The sequence below is a fragment of the Onychomys torridus genome, chromosome 18 (genome assembly GCF_903995425.1).
Source record: "Onychomys torridus chromosome 18, mOncTor1.1, whole genome shotgun sequence".
Taxonomy (NCBI): Eukaryota; Metazoa; Chordata; class Mammalia; order Rodentia; family Cricetidae; genus Onychomys; species Onychomys torridus.
In genome coordinates this window covers 34166394-34190836 of record NC_050460.1, presented here as the reverse complement: position 1 = coordinate 34190836, position 24443 = coordinate 34166394, and the positions used below count along the sequence as shown (strand labels likewise).

Below are 24443 nucleotides of genomic sequence, written 5' to 3'. Positions count from 1 at the left end.
TGCATAGTTAATCTATGGAAATTGAAGTTTACATCAGTGTTCTATAGGCACAGAGATGAGCTATAGACAGACTTATCCTAAGAAGCCACCCTCTGAAGCCTCAGCCAGGAGCCATTCACGGTCATGACCAGGTTGACCTTCCCTTTCCTGGGCTTTTCTGTCACATCTGACTCTGTCAGTCCTTATGGCCTTATGCATGCACCTTCAGTAAACTCCTCAAGTCGGAAGTCAGAGAATCTGCCAGTGCTGTGTAGAGACTTGGTCTGTCCTGACCAAGTCTCATTCATACGTAAAAAGTTCACAGTTGGAGGTTATTAGCTCATCAGCAGCCCCCCACCACTCAACTTGGTCCTTCAGGGACCAGAGGAAGGAGCATGGCCATCTTGTACAAGAAGGGTTTGGGTTGGGTGGGAGGCACAGGTCACTGTGGTTGACATCCACATAAATGTTAATGTACTATGAGCTCAGGTTCAAAACATAACTTTAAAAGACTTGTTTCCAACTGTGTGTCCACAAGGAGAAAACTAGAGCCTTTGCATTCTAAGAGGGGCTTCTGCCTGTCATCCTCTGTTTCTAGTCTCTCCTCTGCCTACTTCCACCACTCACCTCTGGTTCACGTTCTGTTCCCCTTCTTTGAAGACCACCAATAGGGCCCACCCTACAGTCACCGAGGCCACAGATAGCACACCACCACATCCAGTTTGGGAATTCTTGCTTAGGTGGCCCAACTCAGTAGCCAAAGCCTAAACAACAGTAGGCAGAGCCACAGGCCAGGATCTGCTCCAAAGCTTATTTCCAAAGCCATGAGTGGCATGGGTGCTAACAGGAATAAGCAGCTACATTTTAATTTCTAACTTACTAAGCTTTTTAACCTACAAGTACATGCGAGTGTGTGGATATATATGAATGTCTGTGTATGTGACGGTATATGCATGTGCAAGTGCATGTGTGTGAGTGTATGTGCATGTGAGCACATGTATGTGAATATAAGTGCATGTTTGTGAGTACATATACATATATGTGTGAGTGCATGTGCATGTGTGTGAATATATGTGCATGCCAGAGATCAGCTTTGGATGCCATTCTTCAGGAGCTATCCACTTGGATTTTGTTTGTTTGTTTGAGACTCGGTTTCTCTTTTGTCCTGGAGCTCACCTTGTAGACTAGGGGATTACAAATGTGTGTCACCATGTGTGCATTTTTAAAATGTGGGTTCCGAGGACCCAAATCAAGTCCTCATGCCTGTGAGGCAAGCACTTTGCTGACTGAGCTATTCCTTGCCTTTGGTTTGTTTTGTGGTTGGGGTGGGGGCTGATAGTGTCTTCAGACAAGGCTTCGTGTATGCGCATCTCAGGTGGGTCTCAGACTTGTGAAGTGACAGACCATGGCCTTGAACTCCTGATCTTCAGCCTCCGCTTCTAGAGTGCTGAGGGAAAAGGCTGTGCTGTGCTACTGTGCCTGGATTTTACGGTGCTGGTGGTCTGAACCCAGGGCTTGGTGCACACTCTAAGTGTCCCCAGTTCATTCCCTGCTACATCATCAGCTTTATTAAGCTTACTTGAAAGTGTACTTTACCTCCAACATCAGCTGGGTGAATTCTTCATTACTGAGGAATGAAGGTTTCCAGTCTTGCTGAATGTCACAGATTTCTGTTTGCGCTGAGACTTCTAAAAAAAAAAATCAAAAAAAGAAAAGCATAATAAGCCTTCATATTCAAGGCACCTCAAATCTGGAACTAATAAATGAAGCACATGTCTCTTCTGTGTTATTTTGTGTAAATCTTTAATTAGAGAAAGCGATGGACACGTCTTGCCTCGATTTCCAGACTCTGAGGACTGTGGATATAATAATGGGCTGAAAAACACTTTTGATATTGTCACAGCCTTTACTGCAGCTATGGAGAAGAGAATATCCCATTGTGAGCACAGGTAGGGTACAGAGTACCTGCCACTGCTGTGACCTCGACTCTCTTAGGTGACAAAGCTGGAGTAGCTGGGACTAGGCAGTTGGCACCCTCAAGGGAAGAAACAAAGACTGACATGGTGGGATCTTGTCCAGTGACTTGTTCATGGTCAAAGCAAAGTATAAACACTTCTGAAATCTAGGATTGTCAAAAACCAAGGGCCGGCGGGAGAGCTCATGGGTACAGTGTGTGCTGTCCATGTGGGTGGTCCTGGGTTCTATTCCCTGCAGTGGGCAGCTGTTCCAGCTTTGACCTGGAAGTACTACCCCCATTGAGGTTTCCGGTAACTGTCATGCCTATGAGGCGGGGATGAGAGAGGAGCCCTTAAGATCTGAGATGCTCCAGATGTGCCGGCTCTCTTGGTTCCTGGACCCTGGACGCTGGAGGTCAGCCGAGCAGAGTTCTCCAGAGAACACCGCTGGACTGCGATACACCTTTCCCAGACCCTGTTATCTATCCCTTCACTTGTAAATAAACCTCCCTTTTAACTACGTGGAGTGGCCTTAATACTTCCACCAATAATTCCCAGCACTTCAAAAAAAAAAAAAAAAGCAAAAGTTTACAGTAAATAAAGCTGGCTCTCTCACCCTCTCCATCATCACTGAGCAACACCTTGTTAAGAAGACACGTTACTCAGTTGTGCCTCTGTGTGGTGCGAGCCTCACACACGCTAGGGAGGTGCTTGATTCATAACTCCTAGACTCAGCCTGTGGAGATGCTTTCAAGATCTGAGTTTACTTAAGACATTTTTGTTGTTATTAATATATAGTCTATGTATTCTATGTTATGATTGTGAACCAATGACATTGTTCACACTTGTCAATTGAATACTCACTGGCTCATGCAGGACTCTTTAAATAGCCTAGCCTTTTTTTTTGCCCTTAAAATTTTGTTCTATTATTTAATTACCTCAATATTACCACAGACACTATAAACATGATAGCATATCTATTTGTTTTTCTTTATTTATCCTCTATCTTAAACCAACATTTCCCCCACTTACGTTAAGAAAAATGTAAGAATATGCCACTTATACCTCAGAGAATAAAACTAACCTGTTGAACAACTTCCTGTGGAGAGCAAATTGTTCAGGCCGACAACCTGCCCATTGTACATGGGAGAGATTTGAAGGCTGTCTTTTTTAGCCCCCTTTAAGTGCTAAACATTGAACACAGGACCACATTCATGCCACGCACATATTGCCAATGAGTGACACCCAACACCAGCACCCACGATTTTGGCAATCTTTCTTCCATGGAGAGGGAGTGAATCCTCTATCTAAATGTGTCTAAATGGATTCAGTAATTACTCATGAAGAAAGAGGATGTGGAGTGCCAAGTTACAAATGAGACTAGACCCTGACTCATTCCACCCATCACCAGTGTCCCTACAAGAACCAAGCTCCCCTGGGAAGTTTTCCCCCTTCTAAATGCCTGAAAGAACATTGTTGTTAGACAAATTGGGCTATCCATCATTTGTTGCTATCTTATTTAGGGTTTCTGTTGCTGCAATGAAACACCATGACCAAAAAGCAAGTTGGGGAGGAAAGGGTTTATTTGGCTTACACTTCCATATCACTGTCCATCACTGAAGGAAGAAGTCAGGACAGGTACTCAAGCAGGATAGGCACCTGGAGGCAGGAGCTGATGCAGAGGCCATGAAGGGGAGCTGCTTACTGGCTTGCTCATCATGGCTTGCTCAGCCTGCTTTCTTATAGAACCCAGGATCACCAGCCCAGGGATGGTACCACCTGCCATGGATTGAACCCTCCCATCAATCACTAATTAAGAAAATGCCTACAGCCAGATATGATGGAGGCATTTTCTTAATTGAGGTTCCCTCCTTTCAGATGACTTTATCTTGTGGAAGTTGACATAAGACTAGCCAGCACAGTGGCCTTCAAAGTGTGCAGAAGAACTTCAAAGAGATTTTTGGTAACTGAACACAGGAAGAGATCTGGAAGAGACTGTGTCGGCTGTGAGGCCATCCATCCACATCCATGACAAGGCTGCCTCACAGTGCTAGGCCAAATGATAAGTATAGTGAAATGCATTCTGGGAAGCAGAGAGAGGGTGCTACACACAGTTAGGCTAGAGTTCATTTTGGGGGTGTCAAGCTGATGCAATGGAGTAAAGGGTTGAGCTCCCAGGTCTTAATCATTGTTACAGGCTAAACACTCAGAAAAGGAACCTTCCTCTCTTTTCTCCCCAGTTCACATACTCATCTGAAAAACTTTCTCAGTCAGGAAGATCAAACTGCAGAGTGTTTGCCCAGAGAGTATCTTTCATTTATATAGCGGTCCATTCAAGTTAATTGCAAAGGGAAATTAAAGTCCTCACTCCATTGGCACTTGATATGACTGGTACTGTAAGTTATGGGTAGAAGGTAGGATTAGCAAAGACATAAGGTCCAAGTGCTCCCTATAGGTAGAAATCTCCCTCAGACAGGGTAGTAGTTACTTACTCCAAAAGCTGGATATCTGCTACACTTTCTAGATATCTTGGAATACATATAGGCCAAAGATACACTGTACCTTGTTCAGGCATGAAGCAATTGGGAGGTGAACGTTATATGTGGTGATATTTTATTTGTGCTGAAATATGGGGATAGGTATTTTATTTGTGCTTTAATAAATAAAGCTTGCCTGGAGATCAGAGGAAAAAGCCAGCCACAACACAGAAGTCATGCAATGTTAGCACACGCCTTTAATCTTATCACTTGGCAGGCAGGATCTCTGTGTGCTCAAGGCCACACTGGAAACAGGGCCAGGTGTGGTGGCACATGCCTTAAATTCCAACACTAGTTAAACATGGAGATCTGGAGTTCTGTACAGACAGACAGGAATGTCAGCGCTGTGTAGGAAGAGGAAGTGATGTAGCTGAACAGAGAGAGCAAATCAGATGGCAGAACAGCAAGACATATAGACGTGGGTAGACCGGAAGTAACTTGCATTTGGAAGCTGCAGAGTTGGTGAGGTAAGGCTGGCTGCTGGTTCCCTGATCTCTCCCAGGCTTTCACCCATGTATCTGGTTCCATGTTTTTTATTTAATTAGACCATTTAGAAATTCATCTACAGTTCTACAACTATGAGTTACAATAGAATAGAACTGAGGGGTGGCGGCGGGGATGGTGGTGTTGGTGGTAGTGGTGATTAAGATTTCCCAGCCCTCCAAATGGTTTCCAAAGTGTTTTTACAGCTCCCACCATGCATCCACTGTCACTCACAGAGGCAGACATAAGGGTTGGAAACTGATGTTGGGGCAAAATTATACTTGATTGGCTTTATAAAAAGGAAGACAGTAAGGTGCAGGTCAGCCTGGGCTGTGGAATACTAGTTCAGATAGGAACAGTCAAGGACATCCAATATCCCTTGCTATTCTTAGAATGTATGGGTTTATGTCTTACAAGAGATACTTTTGATACAAAAGCTCACTACAAGAAAATGGGGGTCATATTCTTATTTTGATTTGGCTTGCTGCAGGGAAGATGCATTGATATTCCAGAACCAAGATTTACTTCTTGGGAAAATAGGGATACTTGAAGGATTTCTGAACAAGGAGTTGAAGAATTATAACTATAACCTGGACTTCATCATTTTTCCTCACCATTATTCTACTTTTACCTGCATGTGCAACACATGTGTAAATCCATGTTTCTTAACACTGCCTGCACATTGGCACGACATGGGAGTTTTAAAAATACTGATGTCACAAGGCTAGAAAGATGGTACTATCTAATCTTCCAGAGGACCTGGGTTTAATTCCCAGCACCCATATGGTAACTCACAGATATCTGTAACTACAATCTCAGATGATCTGATGCCTTCTTCTGGCCTCTGAGGGTACAAGGCATACATGTGGTACTTTGACATATATGCTGACAAAACACTTATACACATAAAATAAATTAAAAGCTAAAAAACAATACTGTTGTCAACCTTAGCAGTCTACTGGTAAAGGCTCTTTACTCCCCAAGTAAGAGACCCCAGTCTGGAGCTTTACCCATTTCTGCATTAACTACTTTTACAGTGGCTGATTTCAAGTCACCAACATGATGCCAACTGGCTTGCCACAAAACCAAACCAAAACCAAAACAACAACACACCTCCTGGAAAGTTAGCAATCTCAGGGCTGGTGAGCTAGATCAGTTGGTGTGCTGAATAGGTTTATATCAACTTGAAACAAACAAAATCACCTGAGAGGAGGGAACCTCAGTTAAGAAAATGCCTCTATAAGATTGGATCATAGGCAGGCCTATGCAGCATTTTCATAACCAGTGACTTATGGGGGAGGATCCAGCCCATTGTGGGTAGGGCCATCCCTGGGCTGGTGGTCCTAGATTGTATAAGAAATCAGGCTGAGCAAGCTATGAGGAGTAAGCCAGTGAGCAGCACCCCTCCATGGCCTCTGCATCAGCTCCTGCCTCCAGGTTCCTGCTCTGTTTGAGTTCCTGTCTTGACTTTCTTTAGTAATAAACAGTGATATGGAAGCGTAAGCCAAATAAACCCTTACCTCCCCAACTTGCCTTTTGGTCATGGTGTTTCTTCACAGTAATAGAAACCTTAACTAAGACAGTTGGTAGGATTCTTACCTTGCAAGCACAAGTACCTGAGTTTTATCCTCAGAATTCACAAAAAACATTTGGGCATAGGTGTGTGTCTGTGATCCCAGCACTGAGGTGGGAGGGACAGGCACAGGCAGATCCTCAGGGCTTGTTGGTCAACCTTCCTAGCTTACTTGGCAAGTTCCAGACCAGTGAGGGACTCTGTATCCAAAAAAGGTGGAAAGCACCTGAATAATGAGACTCAAGATTGTCCTCTGGTAGCTACATGATGCACCACACATGTGCATACCTGCACACATATGCACAAGTGCATACACAGACAAATTAGCACTCTTTCCTTGAACTGTCATCATCAGGCTCCAGGCACACTGCTGGGGAGCCACTCCCCCAGATTCTGGGGTATCTTATCCGTGGAGCGGGTTTTTCTCAAAGCTCCTTGGGTGGTTCTCACAGGTAGCCAAGGTTGAGAAGCAATGGTCTGAGTGGATACACTACTTTGCACAACCACAGTGCAGCTTTGCGAGACAATTCTCCAGGAGCCCCAGGCATTACACCTTGTAGAGAACAGTAGATGGTGACTGAACTTCTCCTTTGCCGTGAGACTTTGAGGAGAGCACTGTTGTGAAGTTTAGAGGCATTGAATGGAAGTGTGGCTCTCTGGAACCCTGCACTCATGCAGGGAGAAAGTCACCATTCCACTCTGTTGCCTATGCCTGTGGACTTCACGTGTACTTGGGAGACGTAAAGTGGCTGTATTGTTTTTTTGCCTTAAGCCACAGCTTGGTGTGACTACCCTATTTCTGTGTGAAATTTGCTGTGGATCTTCCCTTCTTGTGAATGGGGAATCTCAGAAACGTGTGATTCTGCATAGATTCTGACTGTGTGTAGGTAGTCGTGCAGGCAGGCCTTGCCTCATGAAGAGGCAAAGCTGGAGAGGCTCTCCTGGTGTTAGGAAGCAGCAATGTCGCTGCTCTGGTCCCTGCAAGGGGGCGGGGGTCCAGATTAGAGACTTTGGTAACTCCGCAGTGGACAGAGAATGGCATAAATGTCACACTGATGAACTTGATCCCAGCTGTCCTATTTAACAGCTGTCCTGCTTCTCCATGGCACTGACCTAGTTCGAGTAATTTGCACAAAATATCTTGGCAATCAAACCAACCTGCTATTTCACTTGGCTAAAATGTTACTCAGGAAATAGAAGCACTCTGATTACATTTATCAGGGTGATAGCTCTTGTCATTCGGCTTGTGTGGTCTTCCCTGATTTTTAACAAAAGTCATTAACACACGGTTTACTCTCTCTCATTGCATCTCCAAGATAAAGAAGCGCTTGTCACCACTGCCATGCTGTCAAAAGGTTAATACAACTTTCCAAGAAATAATGAAAGAATATCATGCACAATGACACTTTCCCATGTCCCAGTACTGCTCTCTGCATGATTCCATCTTGTCTAAGAAATGTCCAGAGGAAAGCCGTGTTAGGCGACACTCAGAATTGTAATTATGTCCTCAGGGATTTGGATTTTCCTGATTTTATTCTCTTTGGTGTCACAGGCAAAGAGATTTCTGTTTTCCTGGCTTGTGAGTGGTTCCCAAGTCCTCTCAACTATTCTCTGGCCTTTTAATTATTTATTTTTGGTGCTGTTGCTTTGGATACTATTTAAGCGAGTGACACAGTCGGGGCCATCAGTGTAAAGGGGTAAGGGCACCCGAGGGGGGATGACATGAGAAAGACACGTGTTCCAGGATGGCGTCACGTGGTAACGTCAAGTGACAGGATGGTATCTATCAGTGACAGGGGAAGAGTATGAATGGACTTGAGATTCCAACTAAGATCCCCAAGGGCAGAAATGGCTTCAAGTGTGGAGGTGGAGTCAGAACAGAGGTCACATTTGGGGAAAGACAGAAAGGGGCAGGTACTGGGGGAGTGCCAGGGGTTTATGACAAAGATAAACACATGGTGAGTGCCAGCTGTGCAGGCTGTGGGCCACCTGAGAGGCTGCTCTCGAGTTTCCCCTTGGGCTGATAAAGTATTTTGGGGGTGTGACTGTCTTCTCCTCAACTGGACATAGGTTTTTGTTTTTTGTTTTTTCCCAAGTTCAGAGCCTTTGGAGGAGAACCCATGAGTGACGAGAGTGACCTTGTGATGAGAGGTGGGATGCTCTGCCTGACAAACTCATCGCCTGTGGAAAGGTCAGGGTGGAACAGACATGGCTGGAAGCGCAAGCCTTACCGTTGTGTTTCTGCAAGAATCCGATAACCTTCTCCAGCACGGTCGTTTTGTCCATTTTCCGAGTGTTGCCTGGGAGCATGGAGCTGAGCTCTTTGATGAGAACATTGAACTGGTCCCGGCGCTTCTTTTCAGACTTGTTTCTAGAGGCTCTGGAAACACACAAGGCACAGGTGACTAGAACATTGTGCTCTATGAAGGTGCTGTGATACAACAAAGGTGCCTCCTCTCTCAGAGCGCGTCCTACAGAGAGCATCTGATCAAAACGTCTCTCATGGAGGTAATGTTGGCCACTGTTCAGAGCTGAGTAATGGGGCAAGAAACATGTTTTGCTAGACTTTTGGCCACAAAGAGAGACAGCATTAATAAGAAGCAAGTTCTGACTCACACACAAAACCTTACATAGTTTAGCTCCACTGCTAGACACTGGCTCTCCAACTCCATAGAGCTTTAAGCCCCAGGGAGAAAACTGCATGCTTTTTACCTGCATCCACTCTCAGATCCCCTGATAAGACCCCAATCCTATTTTCTGTAGCTCAGAGCATCCAGCCTGATGCCAAGTCATGAGGTGTGGCTGGGTTTCCTGGTTGCACCACTTATGCACATGACCTGGCTCTTGCCCCAAGAACCGCCATCTTGCTGGAGCAGTAAAGCTGTCTAGGCACAGTCTGTGAGCTGTGCAGATCCAGGGTGATATATGACAGATGTTGCTGTCCTGTTTGCCAAGTGGTTGGTGAGTGGTGGAAAAGCAGAACACTCACTATTCAGCACAACATGGAAGAGACTCAGGTGCATATTTCCAAGTCAAAGGAACTGGTGTGCTGAAGCCAGATACTGGGTGACTCCGACTATATGACATTCTGGAAAAGGTGAAAGGACCGAGGTGGTACACCCCGCCCCCCATTCATTTCTTTTCTGTGATGCTTGCTCTATAAGATGAAGTCTACTTTTCAAAGGATGCTCTACACCGGGTGTCTATAGAAGAAATAAAAGCAAGACTGCTCAGGTGGAGGGCCTCTGAGGAACCCCAGGCTTTGTAGGAATTAGAAGAGGGGATCCTAACAAGAGGAATAAGGAACACATGATAGAGGGATCCCTTCCCCAAAAGCTCAGGAAACAGTGCTATGATGGAACCTTGAACCTTAGTGACACACCAGAGCTCCTTCATCAACAACCAACTTACGGCTGATGGCTCAGCAGTTCAGGGCACTGGCTTTTCTGCCAGAGGATCCAGCTTTGATTCCCAGCACCTACTCACAACCAGCTGTAACTCCAGCGCCAGGAGATCTCATGCCCTCTTCTGGCCTCCATGGGCACCAGGCACCAAAGTGGTGCATAGACATATGTGTACACAAAACAGCCATGCGCATCAAAAATGAATCAACAAATAAAAACACATTAACTTATTCTGAGGTGATCCATGACTGGGAAAGCTGCCCACCCCTCCCAAGAATACCCAAGATGAACTTTTTGCAGAGAGCCAGCTCATTGATGGGAACAGAAACCACTACACATGGTCTGCCTATGGTCCAGGTACCCTAGGACCTAGGGGTCACAGTTCCTAGGGGAGTTAATCCCCTTATCAGGAGGTTGTTGGTCAATGTGTGGTCAGGACTAAAGATTCCGGTGGACAGTGGCTCACCTCTCTTGGGGCAGGTATTAACATCTACACGTATCAGTACCATCTCCTGAAACAGCACCCCAAATACCCTTTCCCCGGATGCTACCACAGTAGTAGCCACTGTGTTTGCCTCCAACATCCACATCATTTCCAAAACGCATTTACAGTCTAGCTCCCCTGATTCTGTCTCAGGCGGGGCTATTTCCTGACCACGTCTTAGCAACTGTCCAAAGCTCATCTCAGGTGTGTGATCTCTAGGCTTTCCTAAGGGTCCTCTGTTCCTCTTATGTCTTCCCTCCTTCTTGCCTGTTCTTGGGTTTTGGATTAAGGGATTCCTGCACAGGTCTCATTTCTGACCGGGCTACTGTCTTCTTGTCACAGAGCAGTGGCCGCTGTGGTGAGATGTGCAGGCTCTTCATTGCTACCTCAGGGTAAAAGGCCCGTTGTTCAAATGCACGAGACAGAAGAAAGGGGCCCTTTCACTTGCTGAGTGGCTGGCTGTGTATTATAAATCATTTTTAGCCTAGATTTTAAAGAGCGACATGCAACCTCCTCAGCCAAAAAAAGCTCTGCTCTTGTCCTAGTTTGCCCGTCATAAATTATTTGTGAGCTGATAACACCCAGCTCATTATTGCTCTGTTCTCGTCTTCAATGGGTGTAATGACGATGAACATGGCCTGGCAGAGAAGCCGACGGAGGCTCTTCTCGTTAGTGACAGGAACACAGGCTTGTTTCCATTGGCCTCCGCCTGGGATGCACCGTGGCGCACACTGGAAATCGGTCAATGTCAGCTGGATCTGCAGCTCTGAGGCAAGAGGAAGAAGCCAAGAGCCTGGGATGACCTTGTTTCCAGTAATGAGCTCCGCTTTTGCTAAGGATCCGGAACAACAGGTTGGATGACACTGGGACACTTGGCCTCTGGGATTTCGAAAGGCATTACTGGCATGCCATGAACTGCACCATTTAAAGCATGCAGTCCGATGAATTTTTGTAATCGTTGACTGCCACGAACACAAGAGAGACAACTGCTTCATCTTAGGGGATCCCCCCCCGCCCCAGTCTCTTCATTTTGTTTCACCCTAGCTGCAGCCACTCAGGTTTGCATTTTCTTGAATTTCACATAAATGGAATCCTCAGAGTCGTGGACCTTCATTTAACAGAGCATTTGAGACTTCTCCACGTTGTTGCACAGACCGACAGTTCTACCTTCTGCTCACTAGTATTCCGTTGTGATATGCCATGCTTGGGATGTCTCCAGTTTGAGGGTATGATGTATTGAGAGTGTAGATGTGCCTCGAGCCTGCTTATGTGAGTTTGATCCCCAGGACCCAAATGGTGGAGTGAGAGAGCTGACTCCCACGAGCTGTCCTCTGACCTCCATGCATGTACATACTTACACACATACAGTATCAAACTAAGTGCAACAGCAACACTAACAGAATAACACCTAGCCAGGCATAGTAGTGTGCACCCATAGTCCTAGTAATTGGGAGACTGAAGTTAGACGACCATGAGTCTCAGGCTGGCCTGAGTTTCATAGCAAGAAGCTGTCTCAAAACATCAAACAAAACAAGATAACCCTAAACAAACAAACAAACAATCACAGATAGTGCTGGAGAGATGGTTTAGTGGGTAAAGAACCTGCTATACAAGTGTGAGAACCAGGGTTGGATCTCTAGCACCCACATAAAGCCTGGAAGGCATGACAGCTTCTCTGTAATCCCAGACTCAGGAGGTGGAGACAGGGGATCCTTGGAGCAAGCTGGCTAGCTGGAGTAGCCATTGGCAAACTCTGGGTCCAGTGAGAGATCCTGCCTCAATACATAGGGTGAAGAGTAATCAAAGGAGGCACCTAATATCAACCTCTGGCTGCCACAAGGATGTGCACACACGCAAACATGCATACACACATACATGTGCCCTAACTTCTCCTCCCAATACAACAGAAACAACAACAACAACAACAACAACAACAACCTCTAAATAATGCGGTCTGAACATCCATACACATGTGTTGAAGCAGCTTCAGGGATTCATTCTCTCGGGCAAACACAGAGGCACAAAGCTGTTCAGTCATTTGACAAATATGTGCCTGAGACAACACAGTATTGTCACATGAAGTTGGCTATGGTTGTTTTTCATTTCTGTCAGGAACAAATGAGATTCCCACTTGCCGCCATCTTTGCCAACACTTGAGATTGTCAATTTTTTTTTGTTTGTTTTTTGGTTTTTCGAGACAGGGCTTCTCTGGGTAGTTTTGTGCCTTTCCTGGAACTTACTTGGTAGCCCAAGCTGGCCTCGAACTCACAAAGATCCGCCTGGCTCTGCCTCCCAAGTGCTGGGATTAAAAGCGTGAGCCACCACCACCCAGCGAGATTGTCAATTTTTACCACTGAAGTATGATTTTATTGTGGCTTGAATTTGCCTTTTTCTGATAACTGGTGACATTGAGCATCTTTTTGAATGCTTTATGGCCATTCACATGTCTTCTTTAGAAAGAATTATTTAATTATGCCTTGATGAGCAATTGTGCTGTCTTATGGGGTAGGGGAGATAGAGACAGAGAGATAGAGACAGCAGATTGGAGGGTATATGATATGTCTCTGTATTAACACATAACCTCAGGAACCTTAGCTTTTGGTTTCTGAATTCAGATTCCAGGATAACCTTTTGTGAAATGTCCATCATCTTGAGGAGTTTGAATCTGGTTATGCAGGCCTCATTTCTTGGGTTCTTTTGACTTAAGAGATGCCATGTGGTTCTTTACATACAGTTGCATACTGCATGATGTTTCCATTAACAGCAGATCACACACATGGCAGCAGGCACATAAGAGTTTAACAGAGCAGTGAAATTATAGTTGCCTGTTGATCTCACAGCATCACAGTTGAATGCGTTGCTCATGTGATCATGACAACACTGGTGTAAACAAACCTACTGTGCACTCAGGCAACAAAAAGTACAGCACCACTAACCATGTGGAGGAACTAATATTGATGAAAACAACTATTGGTGATGTCACTGGTTCGTGTGTTCACTGCATTTTAAATGATCATAAAGGCAAATACATCTACTTCTGAAAATATTTTGCTAGGGAACAGTGCACGTGTTACATTGGTAGCAACAACTTCATATGTCTGTTTGTCAAGTTTCTTGATGGCATCATTTTCTCTTGTGCTTGATTCAACCTCATGGTGCTTTGTTTATAGTAGCCCTAAGAACAGTAGGATATGGCATATATACACATACACATATATATGTACACACACACACACACACACACACACACCAACAGCCTAGGTGTTCTGAAGGATGTGTCATCTGAGTTTTTATGGTATAGTCTATGATGCCTGCAGAGATGAAAAATCACCATATGATTCATTTCTCAGAGCCTATTTCTGTTGGTAAGCAGCACACAGCCATACTAAGTTTTTCATCCTTACAATGACCCCATTAGGTAGGTATCATTCTTTTTCATTTTTCAGGTGAAGAAGCCAAGCACTGAGACTGTGTGACTTGTCACCATCACACAGTGGGCCAGTAGCAATGCAGGCTGGCCTAGGTATCTTCGTGTGAAGCCCCGCACATTCCTGCCTCTTTCTGCAGCCCCCCTAAACCACGTGGCATCATCTGCCAAGAAGCCGCATACCCCATATTCCAGGAGCCCAGAGTTGAGAGGGACTAATGCCAATGGCTCGAGTTTCATCCATAGCACAGGAATGAAGCACACACCTTACAGAAAACAGCATTTCAGACAGTCTGTGTTCCCCTGTGAGACTGGATATCATAGAAAACTATGAGCAGAGCATGACTCCAGCCCCTTTCCACTGCTGTGGTCACCTGTGGTCAACCATATTGCTCTTCAACCAGTATTTCTGTGTTCTTTTAAAAACAGTTAGGATAGCCCTGGAAGTCAGTTATGCTATGACTCTTGGACGTGGAAATGTAGGTACAAATAGCAAGGGTCTGTTTCCAGTCAGAGACCTGAATGTCCATTCAGAACTGTGGTTTCCTGCTTTGACAATGAGCCAGGTGATGCTTCTCTCATCCTGAGCCCCCAAGCTGGCACTTAATAGCGAGAGTCTTGGTATGGTAGTATGGAGAGGTGGTGGCCCCCTTAGGAAGTGGGGACTAACAGGAGATTATTAGGTCATCACCCTGGGAAACGGTTAACGTTAATGCCTGATGGGAATGGATTAGCTACCACATGAGTAGGTTGTTATGAAGCAAGTTTGTTTTCTTCACTTATTCCTGTCCATCCCCTCCCCCCATGCAGACTCACTCACCCACCATGAAGTCCTCACCAGAATCATGCTTGCAGACTTCTGGGAATGTAAGACAAAGGAACCATTTTTCTTAAAGTCAGGCATTTTGTTATAACTAGGCAAAATGCACCGAGACTCGCCCTTGGTGTATCTTCTTAGGATTCTAACATGAGAGGAAAAAGGCTTTCCCAGACTTACAATTAGAACAGGAAATAATATCATTCCATCATGTAATGAGGAAGAGGCAAAAAGATAAACAAGTCTTGACACGAGACTCCAAGGAGGATTTATACTTTGGCTTGTGAGATTGGCGCAGGGATATATTTGGGTAGGGTTACCAGTGTGATCCAGTTTGGGAAAGCAGTCAAATGAATACCTGAGTTGACCCAGCTTGGGCGGTATAGGAATGGGTTTAAAATGAGATGCCATGTACATTAGGAAGGATTTCACCTTCTTCACCAAGAAGGAAAACACTCTGACCAGCCTCTTTTCATCTCAGCTCTTCCATGAGGAAAGAGGTGTTGATGAAGTCGGTCCTACCTGGAATGATTGGACACAGGAACCCATCGGAAGAATTTGCCACTGAGGCAAAGTTCATCTTTAAATATTCTGTCTTTAGCACTGAGAAAAAGTGATGACCCAGTTCATGAGGCTTCCTGAGAATAGCAGTGATTAGCCTTTGATCCCACAGCCAGAGAATCTAGAGGTTCCAGGGACGCCAGTGATGTGGCAGTAATACAAGGCTGGCTGATAGGAGGAAAAGATTCCTATTACAGAGCACTGTTGATCATCTTTAATCTCAAGCTTATGGATATTACAGAACATTACCTCCAATCTAAAAAGTATCCAGATGGCCAAGACCTTTACAGAGGGCACAAAGCCAGACTGGAACTCCAGTGCTTATCCTGCAGGTCTGATATTGACCCCTAGATAAGAAATTCACCCATGAGTGTAAGGTAAAGACCAAGCAGCCCTCCTTGACTAGCCTACTTTGCATGCTAGGCCATCTCGAAACCAGGACATATAGGACTGAGAGAAAGCAATGTAAATACTGTCACGGGTGGCTAAAGAAAAGACCCAGGAGGCAGTGAGTAAAAGCTGAAGCACTGGAAGTTTGTATGTGTGGGGACCTCACAGAGGGCTCCAGGATGATGCTGTGGCTGGTTTAGAGTATAACTATTACCTTGTGCAGAAAAGCTGACATCAAGAAAAGGACCAACGATGCTAATTGATGAACCCTCAAAGAACCCAAGGAACTGTTTTGTTTCGGAGGACAATGTTGATACCCAGACCTAGATGGGAAAATTTATCTTCTACAACTGTAACCACTTCATCAAGATGTACAAGAAAGACAACCCATAGCTGGAGGGGAGCATGGCACATGGCTGAGTTGTTGAGGTCTCTGATGTGCACCATCTGGTCCCAGAGCACACACAAAATAAGCAGATTTTTGCTGATGCCAAGGAGAATTGGGCACCTGCTTCAGGCAGTGGGGGAACACCTGGCACATTAAGGGAAGGATATCGCCATCACCCAGAATGGAATCATCAGGTTCTGGGATGAGTTTGGCTACCTCTCTGCTACATGGAACAGCCTCCATCTGGTGAGCCACATTTCTAATGCCAGAGGGCTATGGAAACCCTCACCACCACTATTCAACTGTGATTTATGACTGAAGTGGATGACCCTCCCCTTCCAGCTGAGTTCAGTAGGAACCTTGGGGTTTGCTCAAGGAACCATGATCTTGAGCAGTCTAGTGTGAGGCTTCTGAACAGAAGTGGAAGACTCTCTGGGGATGTTAAAAAGGACCCAAAGACAAGGAAAGAAGCAGAAGACTCCCTGGGGACATTAAAAGGACCCAAATACAAGGACAGAAGCAGAAACAGCTGGCGGAGAAAATTCACCTACAGCAAGAGATGCTGAAGGCCATACTCACCCACTCCCAAGCTGATGTGAAGAAATTACCTTTTGAAATGACCACCAGACCTTCCATCGAAGAATCTGTGTGGAGACCTCAACATCCTACCAACCCCTTTACTGGCAGTGAACAAGAATGTTCTGAGAGGATTTCATCCTACACAAGCTCCCATGACAACCAACCAATTCTGAAAGGCTCCTGTCACCAGCAGTGCCCCAAAACTTTCTGCTCTGATACCTCAACTAGAGGCCAGTACCCTCAGGCTGTGCCAGCTACCTGAGGTACCCACCCTAAGGCTTGAAAATTCTTCTGTCAAGACTGAACTCTGGTCTACCCCTTTAGTGTAGACCATCACTGTCTTTACTCTTCAGTTTCAAGAGCCTTCAGGTAAGCTCTCAGATAGTTCTGGGAAGAGGACCCAGCAGACTCAAGAAGGCTCAGAAGGATAAAGGGTGCATGTGGAGGGGTGTGTGAACAGGGAGTGATACAAAGACCACGTCACAGTCATGGAGGTGGCAGGAATATGGTACTGTGGCAGGTAAAGTCTAATGATATGGCCACAACCACAGGGTGGAAAAAGTCAATGATGACTTTTGGTTGGTAAAGCTGCCTCCAGAGTATCAGAGGCCTAGCAGGTAAAAAGAGGGTGAAGGGAGAAGAGTGGTGGTCCAGCCTTGTTGGAGCCTTCTGTCTCCAGAGCCCTCTGCCTCCAACTGTCTCCACATGAGTCCAATACCACTGCTACAAGCATCATTTACATCATGGTCCAGCTTCTTTAGGATTGCTTAAAGCAGTATTATGGTATTCCTGCCTCCAAGTTTCCCCATCTCCAAGGTGTTGAGTGAAGTCAGAATTCACTATGAATTCAGAATATCTTTTTCTTTGAAGAATACTTCAAGTCATAGGAGACAGGGCTGCAGGATCTGCTCTTTCTGCCAGAGCTGTGCCAAACTGCTGGCCAAGGCCTTTGAGATGAGCCCTGTACACATTCCAGCTAAATCTCAGTGAGACGAGCTGAGGACCAGCATCCTCATTCCCGCAAAAGGGCAGGAGGAATCTGGTTCCATCTTTGGCTTACTCCCCACCAGAGAGCTTAGGTGGTTTAGCAGGCTGGCCTCATCCCAGCCAGCCCAAACTTGACTCTGTCCCTTGTTCTGCTACTTTCATATGTATCGCCAGCTTTGAGACTCCTCCAAGCTTTAAACTGAGATCCAGCCGTTTTGGCAGAACATTTGGATGAGTCTGAGACAAGGTGTTGATGGAGTATGTAACTAGAAACTGGTGAGAAGACCAGGAAAAGGCAGGAAGAATGCAACTGGGGAGGTGGTGAGCAGACACAGGAAGGGCTACAGAGAGCCCTCTACAAAGACCCCACCAGCGTTACTCTGCAGGGCTATGGCTATCTATCTGTTATTCTCCAGTGTCAGCCCTAACACCTGTCTTGGGGGCTGCAGGCTTCAGGGGTTTCTAGATGAAGGTGTCTCCGTCCAGTTTCATTTGCCTATGTAAGTGTCTTAGTCATTGTTACACTGCTGTGAAGAGATGTCATGACCACAGCAGCTCTTATAAAAGGAAGCATTTAATTGGGGCTTCTTTACAGTTTCAGAGGCTTGGTCCATTATCATCATGGTGGCTAGTATGGTGCTGGAGCAGGAGCTGAGAGATGCAGCCTGATCCACCGGCAGAGAGAGAGAGAGAAACACTGGGCCAGGTATGTGCTATTTAAAATCCTCAAAGCCCACCGCCAGCCAATGACCTACATCCTCCAACAAGGCCACACCTCCTAATCCTATGAAAGAGTTCTACACCTTGGTGACTAAACAGTCACATATATAAGCCTTTGGGGGGGGGCATTTTTATTCAAACCAGCACAGTAAGGTAATACTGATGATAGACTTCTTTTAAAATTGTAATCTTGGAAGTAACATAGTAAGAGATTTTGGGGGCAGAGCTCCATATATTTCACAACATGTTTAGCACAAACAGTTTGATCCAAAACTCCCTCATCTGCCTCATCTACAACCTGACAAGCCCTGTTTTCTTCTCCACCACTGCATTGATGGTCCCCAACTTCTGGCCTGGTATGACTTTCCCTTTACAATGGTGTGAAGGTGATACACACTCACCAGAAACTGGTCTTTGAGGTTTGGATTTCAACATTTTCCTAGCTAGTGACATGTGGCAAGATCCTATATTATGATGTGGCTCTGAGCCACAGTTCTGTGAGCCACAAGGGGAAGCAACTGATGCCCTACAGCATCCTTTGTGGCCAAGCTGAGATGTTCTATGGGTCCGGTATGCTGCAGGCATCTTGTCTGTCAGGATTTCCAGCTTACCAGATTGACAGAACATAACCCCATTGTAAGCTGAAGAACATCTGTACTCTTAGATAACAAATACTGGCAGGCAGCATGCTACTTTATGCTCAGCAGGAGGGAGATTATGGCTGGTATTGGAAACCTAGCCAACGACACATGACTAGTGACGTCATAAATCTTACAGGAGAACCTACTACCGACATTTTCTTAAACTTATGTAATTTCTAACTGTATTCGAAATATCTATTCTTATATCCACAGCTAAGTGTGGCTCCCACCCCTCTCATCAAAGCAGCTGCTCTTTATGCCAGAGAGAGAGCATTACAGAAAAACACAACCAATCAAAATGTAAGGAGAAACTGACCATGGGGTGTGCAACCCAAATTGCACCATGTACAACACTACACTTAAGGCTCGGGGAACAATGCAGAAGTGTGAGGGGGTGTTATAAGGGTTTTAAGAGTCAGAGCACCAGGAAGTCTGCTGTGTGACTGTGCCTTCTAGCTATGACAGGGAAGCTACACTCATGAATCTCGACAATACAGCTTCCTAAACAAGACCTGAGCAATGAGAATACCAGTTAACGTGCTGATGTAGCTGGGGGCGAATATCATGTGGTCCCACCACTAGACGAAGAGCCACAGGTATGTACCAACTTCTGAGAGAGGAAGAATTAGTCTTTATCAGGAGTTAGCTCCCTTATTAGTTACCCAATACTAGGTAGTCATCCCTGAAATCATAGAATACGAGAAACAGTAACAGACCCAGCAGGTTGTATTTGTGTATTTATCAAGTGTGCATGTAATAATAATAATTAAAGAAAATGAGACTATGAATTTGAGAGGGAGGATGGAGGGGACAAAGGGAGGTATATATAATTATATTTTAATCAAAAGTTAAAATACTAATTTTAAAAAATTTATATGTATATCTGTGTGTGTATACCTTCGGAAGCCAGAAGAGGGAGACAGATCCTCTGGAGCTACAATTACAGGCAGTTGTGAGCTGCCTAATGTGGGTGCTGGGAACAGAACTTGGTTCCTTGGAAGAGCAGCAAGCAGGTGTGATCACTGAGTGATTTCTGTGTTTTGAACTTGGCTTCTTCTGCCCGGCACGATGCCTTTCAGAGTCATCTGAGTTGTGCCCAGGTCTTGATCCTTCTTGCTGCTACTGTGTGGATGAACAACACAGCTGGCTTAGCCACCCACAGGAGGAGAGATGTGGTTTCCAGTCTGGGTCACTGTGGATTATACAGTGGACACAAACATTTGTTTCTAACTTTTCAGTGACAGTTTCTGTTCTCTGAAGTGAACAATACAGGAGCAGGAGAATTGGACCTTATGGAAGGTGTATATTCACCTTTATAAGCAACTGTCAACCCCTTTTCCAGAGTGGCCATTTTTCCTTCCCACCAGCAATGTACAAATGAGCCAATGGTTCTCCGTCCTCCAGGATTTAATATTGTTGGTTCTTACATCCCAACTCTGCTAAGAGATGCACAGTGGTGCTTTATTGGGTTCTAGATGTGCATTTCCATATTGCATAATGATGTGGCACACGTGTGTGTGTGTGTGTGTGTGTGTGTGTGTGTGTGTGTGTACATGCATGTGGATGCCAGAGCGGGATGGGCTGTCTTTTCTATTATTTTCTGCCTTATCACCTTGAGACAACTGAGCCTGAAATCTACTGTTTTGGCTAGGCTCACTGGCCAGGGAGTTCTCCACCCAGTCTTACCTCTCTGCTCCAGTGCTTAGGTTACAGGCACTCACAGCCATGCTCAGTGTTTACATGGGTGCTGGGGATCCTAACTCAGGTCCAAATGCTTACAGAGCTAAGCACGCTTACCTAAATGAACCCTTTCTTCAGCCCTTCATGTGCTTTTCTTCCACTTGTGTATCCTCTGGTGAAGCACTGTTCATATTTTTACCTTCTCATTACAATGTGGTGTGTGTGTGTGTGTGTGTGTGTGTGTGTGTGTGTGTGTGTACTGCCCCCCCCACCCACACACACACTGAGGGGGCAATGTTGTGTGTTTGTTTTGTTTTGTCTGGAGACACAAGATCTTGTTATGCAGTCCAGTTGGTCTCACACTCATAACCCTCCTCTCTCTGCTTCTGAGAGCTGAGATTACAGGTCGGTGCCCACCCAGTGACTCATCCATGTTTTCTTTCTTTTTTGAGACAGGGGCTCTCTGTGTAGTCCTGGCTGTCCTGGAACTCACTATGAAGACCAGGCTGGCCTTGAACTCACAGAGATCTGACTGCCTCTGCCTCTTAAGTGTTGAGATTTAAGGGGTGCACCACCACGCCTGACTCCATTGTTTTCTTGAGGAATGTTCTGTCTGCATTCACAAGGGACATGGTTTAGTTTATTTTTCCATTTGTTCAGTGCTGCCCTCATAAAATAAGCTGGAATGTATTTCCCCCTCTTTTACTTTCCACACAGGGCTACATAAAGAGGGAGGTATTTCTTCCTTCAATATTTGGCAGAATTCAGAATTCATCAATTAAACCATCTGGATCTGGGCTTTTATAGTTCCCATTTGTAAATTCAAATCCATCTATCAGAGAACTCTTCGGGCTGTGTTAGCCTGTGAGAGTTTGGTTGCTTGTGGTTATTAAATAACTGGTCCATCTCATCGGAATTCTTGAATTCACGTGGACTCAGTTGGTCGCAGAACTTCCTTGTGACTCTTTGAATGTCAAAGAGCTGTGTAGTAGTGTGTCTTCTCTGGTCGTTGTTCCTGGCAACTCCTGTCTCTTTTGAGGAGTCGGTCTCAACTGGGTTTGTCAGTTTGCTTGGTTCAAGAATCAGCTCTCTGCTTAGTCAATTATTCTCCATTGGTTGTTGGCTTATTTGTTTTGTTTCACTTTCAGGTTTGTTGTCTTGTGCTATTCTTCCTTTTGAAGACAAGGACTCACTGTATATCCCTGGAAGGCCTGGAACTCACCATGTGACCAGGTCGGCCTTGAACTAACAGAGAACTGCCTGCCTTTCCCTGGGATTAAGAGCACGGGCCACCATGGCTGGCCATGTTTAGTCTACAAATTTATTGTGTTCTCCAATTTCTCTTCTCACCTCTTTATCTCCCCTTTACTCCCCACCTCTGCCATCAGTGTGTACAGACCGGAAGGTCCAGCTCATTGTGGGTGGGATAATCCCTGTGATGGTGGTCCCAGGTTCTATAAGAAACAGGCTGAGCAAGCCATGAAATCAACATCCAATGTCTTCCTTAATTGCTTTCCACCTTAGTTTTTGAGACAAAGCCTCTCGTTAAGCTTGGAGCTCATCAATTTAGATAGGCTGACTGGCCACTGAGATCCAGGGAGGCACCTGTTTTGGCCCCTGACCTCCAGTGATGGAGTTATAGGTACCCAGCTTTTACATAGGTGCTTGTTAGGGTCAGGGTTCTGAACTCAGGTTCCCATGTTTTTAGAACAGGGTCTTTACTAACTGAGCCATTTCCCCAACCCTTGCTTCTACTTTTTTCTTTAAAAAATAGTGTGTGTGTGTGTGTGTGTGTGTGTGTATGTGTGTGTGTGTGTGTGTGTGTGTGTGTGTGTGTATACCCATGTGTGTGCAGTACCTGAGGAGGTCAGAAGAGGTCCCTCAGAATTAGAGTTACAAGCAGTTGTGAGTCCCCTGATATGGGAACTGAACTTAGGTCCTTTGCAGCAGTAGCGTCTTAACTGTTGAGCCACCAACTTTCCAGCCCCTACTTTCTTATAGTGGGAGCTGGGTTGTGGCGGAAGACATTTTCTTTTTCTAATGTGAGCATCTCCTGCTGCAGGGTTCTCTCTGGGCACTACAGCAGCTGTACCACACCGCACCTGAAATGCATTTTCCCATTTCATCCATCTAGTATATTCTCTAATATTCTTTGAGACATCCCTTTTGATCCGTGGGTTACTTAGAAGTTGGTTATTTAATTTCTAAGCTCCAGAGATTTTTCTCCTTTTCCTAAAATTTTTCTGTTTCTAATTTAATTTTGGTTCATTTGGATTTCTCTACATTTGTTTTATGAAGCAACATTTGGTCTATCTTGGTACATGTTCAATAGGTACTTGAAAATCGGATCCTGATATTGCTGTGTGGAGCGTTCTATAAATGTCAATCAGATTCTGTTGGCTGCTGGTGCGTTTTAGCTCTTTGACATCTTTGCAGCATTTCAGCTCACTGGTTGATTACTGAGAAAGGCATAGTGAAGACTCCTCTGGGCTCTTCAGGTTGGGCTGCACAGACTTGGAAGCGCTTGCCTTGGAGTGTGCACACATTTAGAATTGTTATCTGTTCTTGGTGAATTGATCTTTTATCTTCATGCAATGTCACCCTGTCTTCCTGGTACTAGTCTGTGCTCTGACATATACTTGGTTATCACTTTGGCTTTCTCTAAATTACTGTTGGTGCCATGTATAATTTTCCGTTTTGCTTTTAACCTACTTAGAGGATTAGGTTTCTGGTAAGTGTCTTGTGACAGCATGCATTTGTGCTACTTTAAAAAAAAAAAAAAAAGCCCATTCTGCTTGATCCTATTGCTGAACGTCACATGCTTTGGTCACAGGACTTGAAGAAATCAAGCTTCCTCCCTGATGACTTGAGTTCATAGTACCAGAAGGAAAGAAAAGCTGTCAACGGTCTTACACAGTTGTCAACTTTGGGAGCTACAATAACAACTGACCTGGTAAGACATGCCCATGGGTGCACCAGTGTCATGTATATTATGGGGGTAACCAACCACTCTCTGATTGGATTGAAGGCCCATTCCACAGGAGGAAACTCATACCTGGTACTGAAAATAGGGACAGAACCACAGGGCTGGGAAGATCACAGGCTCCACAGGGGAACCTACTGCTCTTATTTTGATAAATGGACACTCTATCAAACTGTCTTCTAAACATGCCTCTCTGCACCCATAGATTGGTGCACTTTTCAGTCCTCATCAGAGAAGCATCTTTGTTCAGTGGGTGGTTAATACAAAGATTCACAACAGGTCCAACTGCAGAGAATGAGCGTCTGGGGAGTGATCAGGCATTAATGGGAAATCTGTTTCACAAACCCAAGGGTATGCCAAGGCTCAGGAAACATTTCAGAAGAGGAGGCAGAAAGACTGTAAGAGCCAGAGGTCAGGAAAGTCTGGGGATGGGAGGACAGTGTCTTCTGGATATGACAGGGCCTTTGAACTCTTGAACTCAAAGACCAAGCACAACCACAAGAACACTCTAGAATAGATACGGGAGGGGCACATGAGGCCTCATCTCTAGAAGAGGAGCTGTTAACAGTTGATAGCTGCTAGGTGAAGAAGAGTTAGTTTTCCTTAGGGATATTGTGCTGCATAGTTTGACAACAACTTGACACTAGCTAAAGTCATCCTAAGGAGAGAACCTCAATTAAGAAAATACTTCCATAAGATGGGGCTGTAGACAAGCCTGGAGGGCGTTTTCTTAATTAGTGATTGATGGGGGAAGGTCCAGCCCATTGTGGGTGGTGCCATCCCTGGGCTGGTGGTCCTGGATTCTATACGAAAGCATGCTGAACAGCCATAAGGAGTAAGTCAGTAAACAGCACC

At 45.2% G+C, this 24443-nt stretch overlaps 1 protein-coding gene across 3 annotated transcripts in view; it reads right to left on the bottom strand.

Moving 5' to 3' along the window:
• The window catches only part of Npas2 (neuronal PAS domain protein 2), a 178891-nt gene that overhangs the window by 71432 nt on the left and 83016 nt on the right, over window positions 1–24443 (bottom strand). For all 3 annotated transcript variants that reach the window (XM_036167234.1, XM_036167232.1, XM_036167235.1), the window contains 2 exons: window positions 8759–8907; window positions 1576–1667 (listed from right to left, as the gene is read on the bottom strand). In XM_036167234.1, the coding sequence (XP_036023127.1) occupies window positions 1576–1667; window positions 8759–8907 (241 nt within the window). The remainder of the gene's footprint in view (window positions 1–1575; window positions 1668–8758; window positions 8908–24443) is intronic.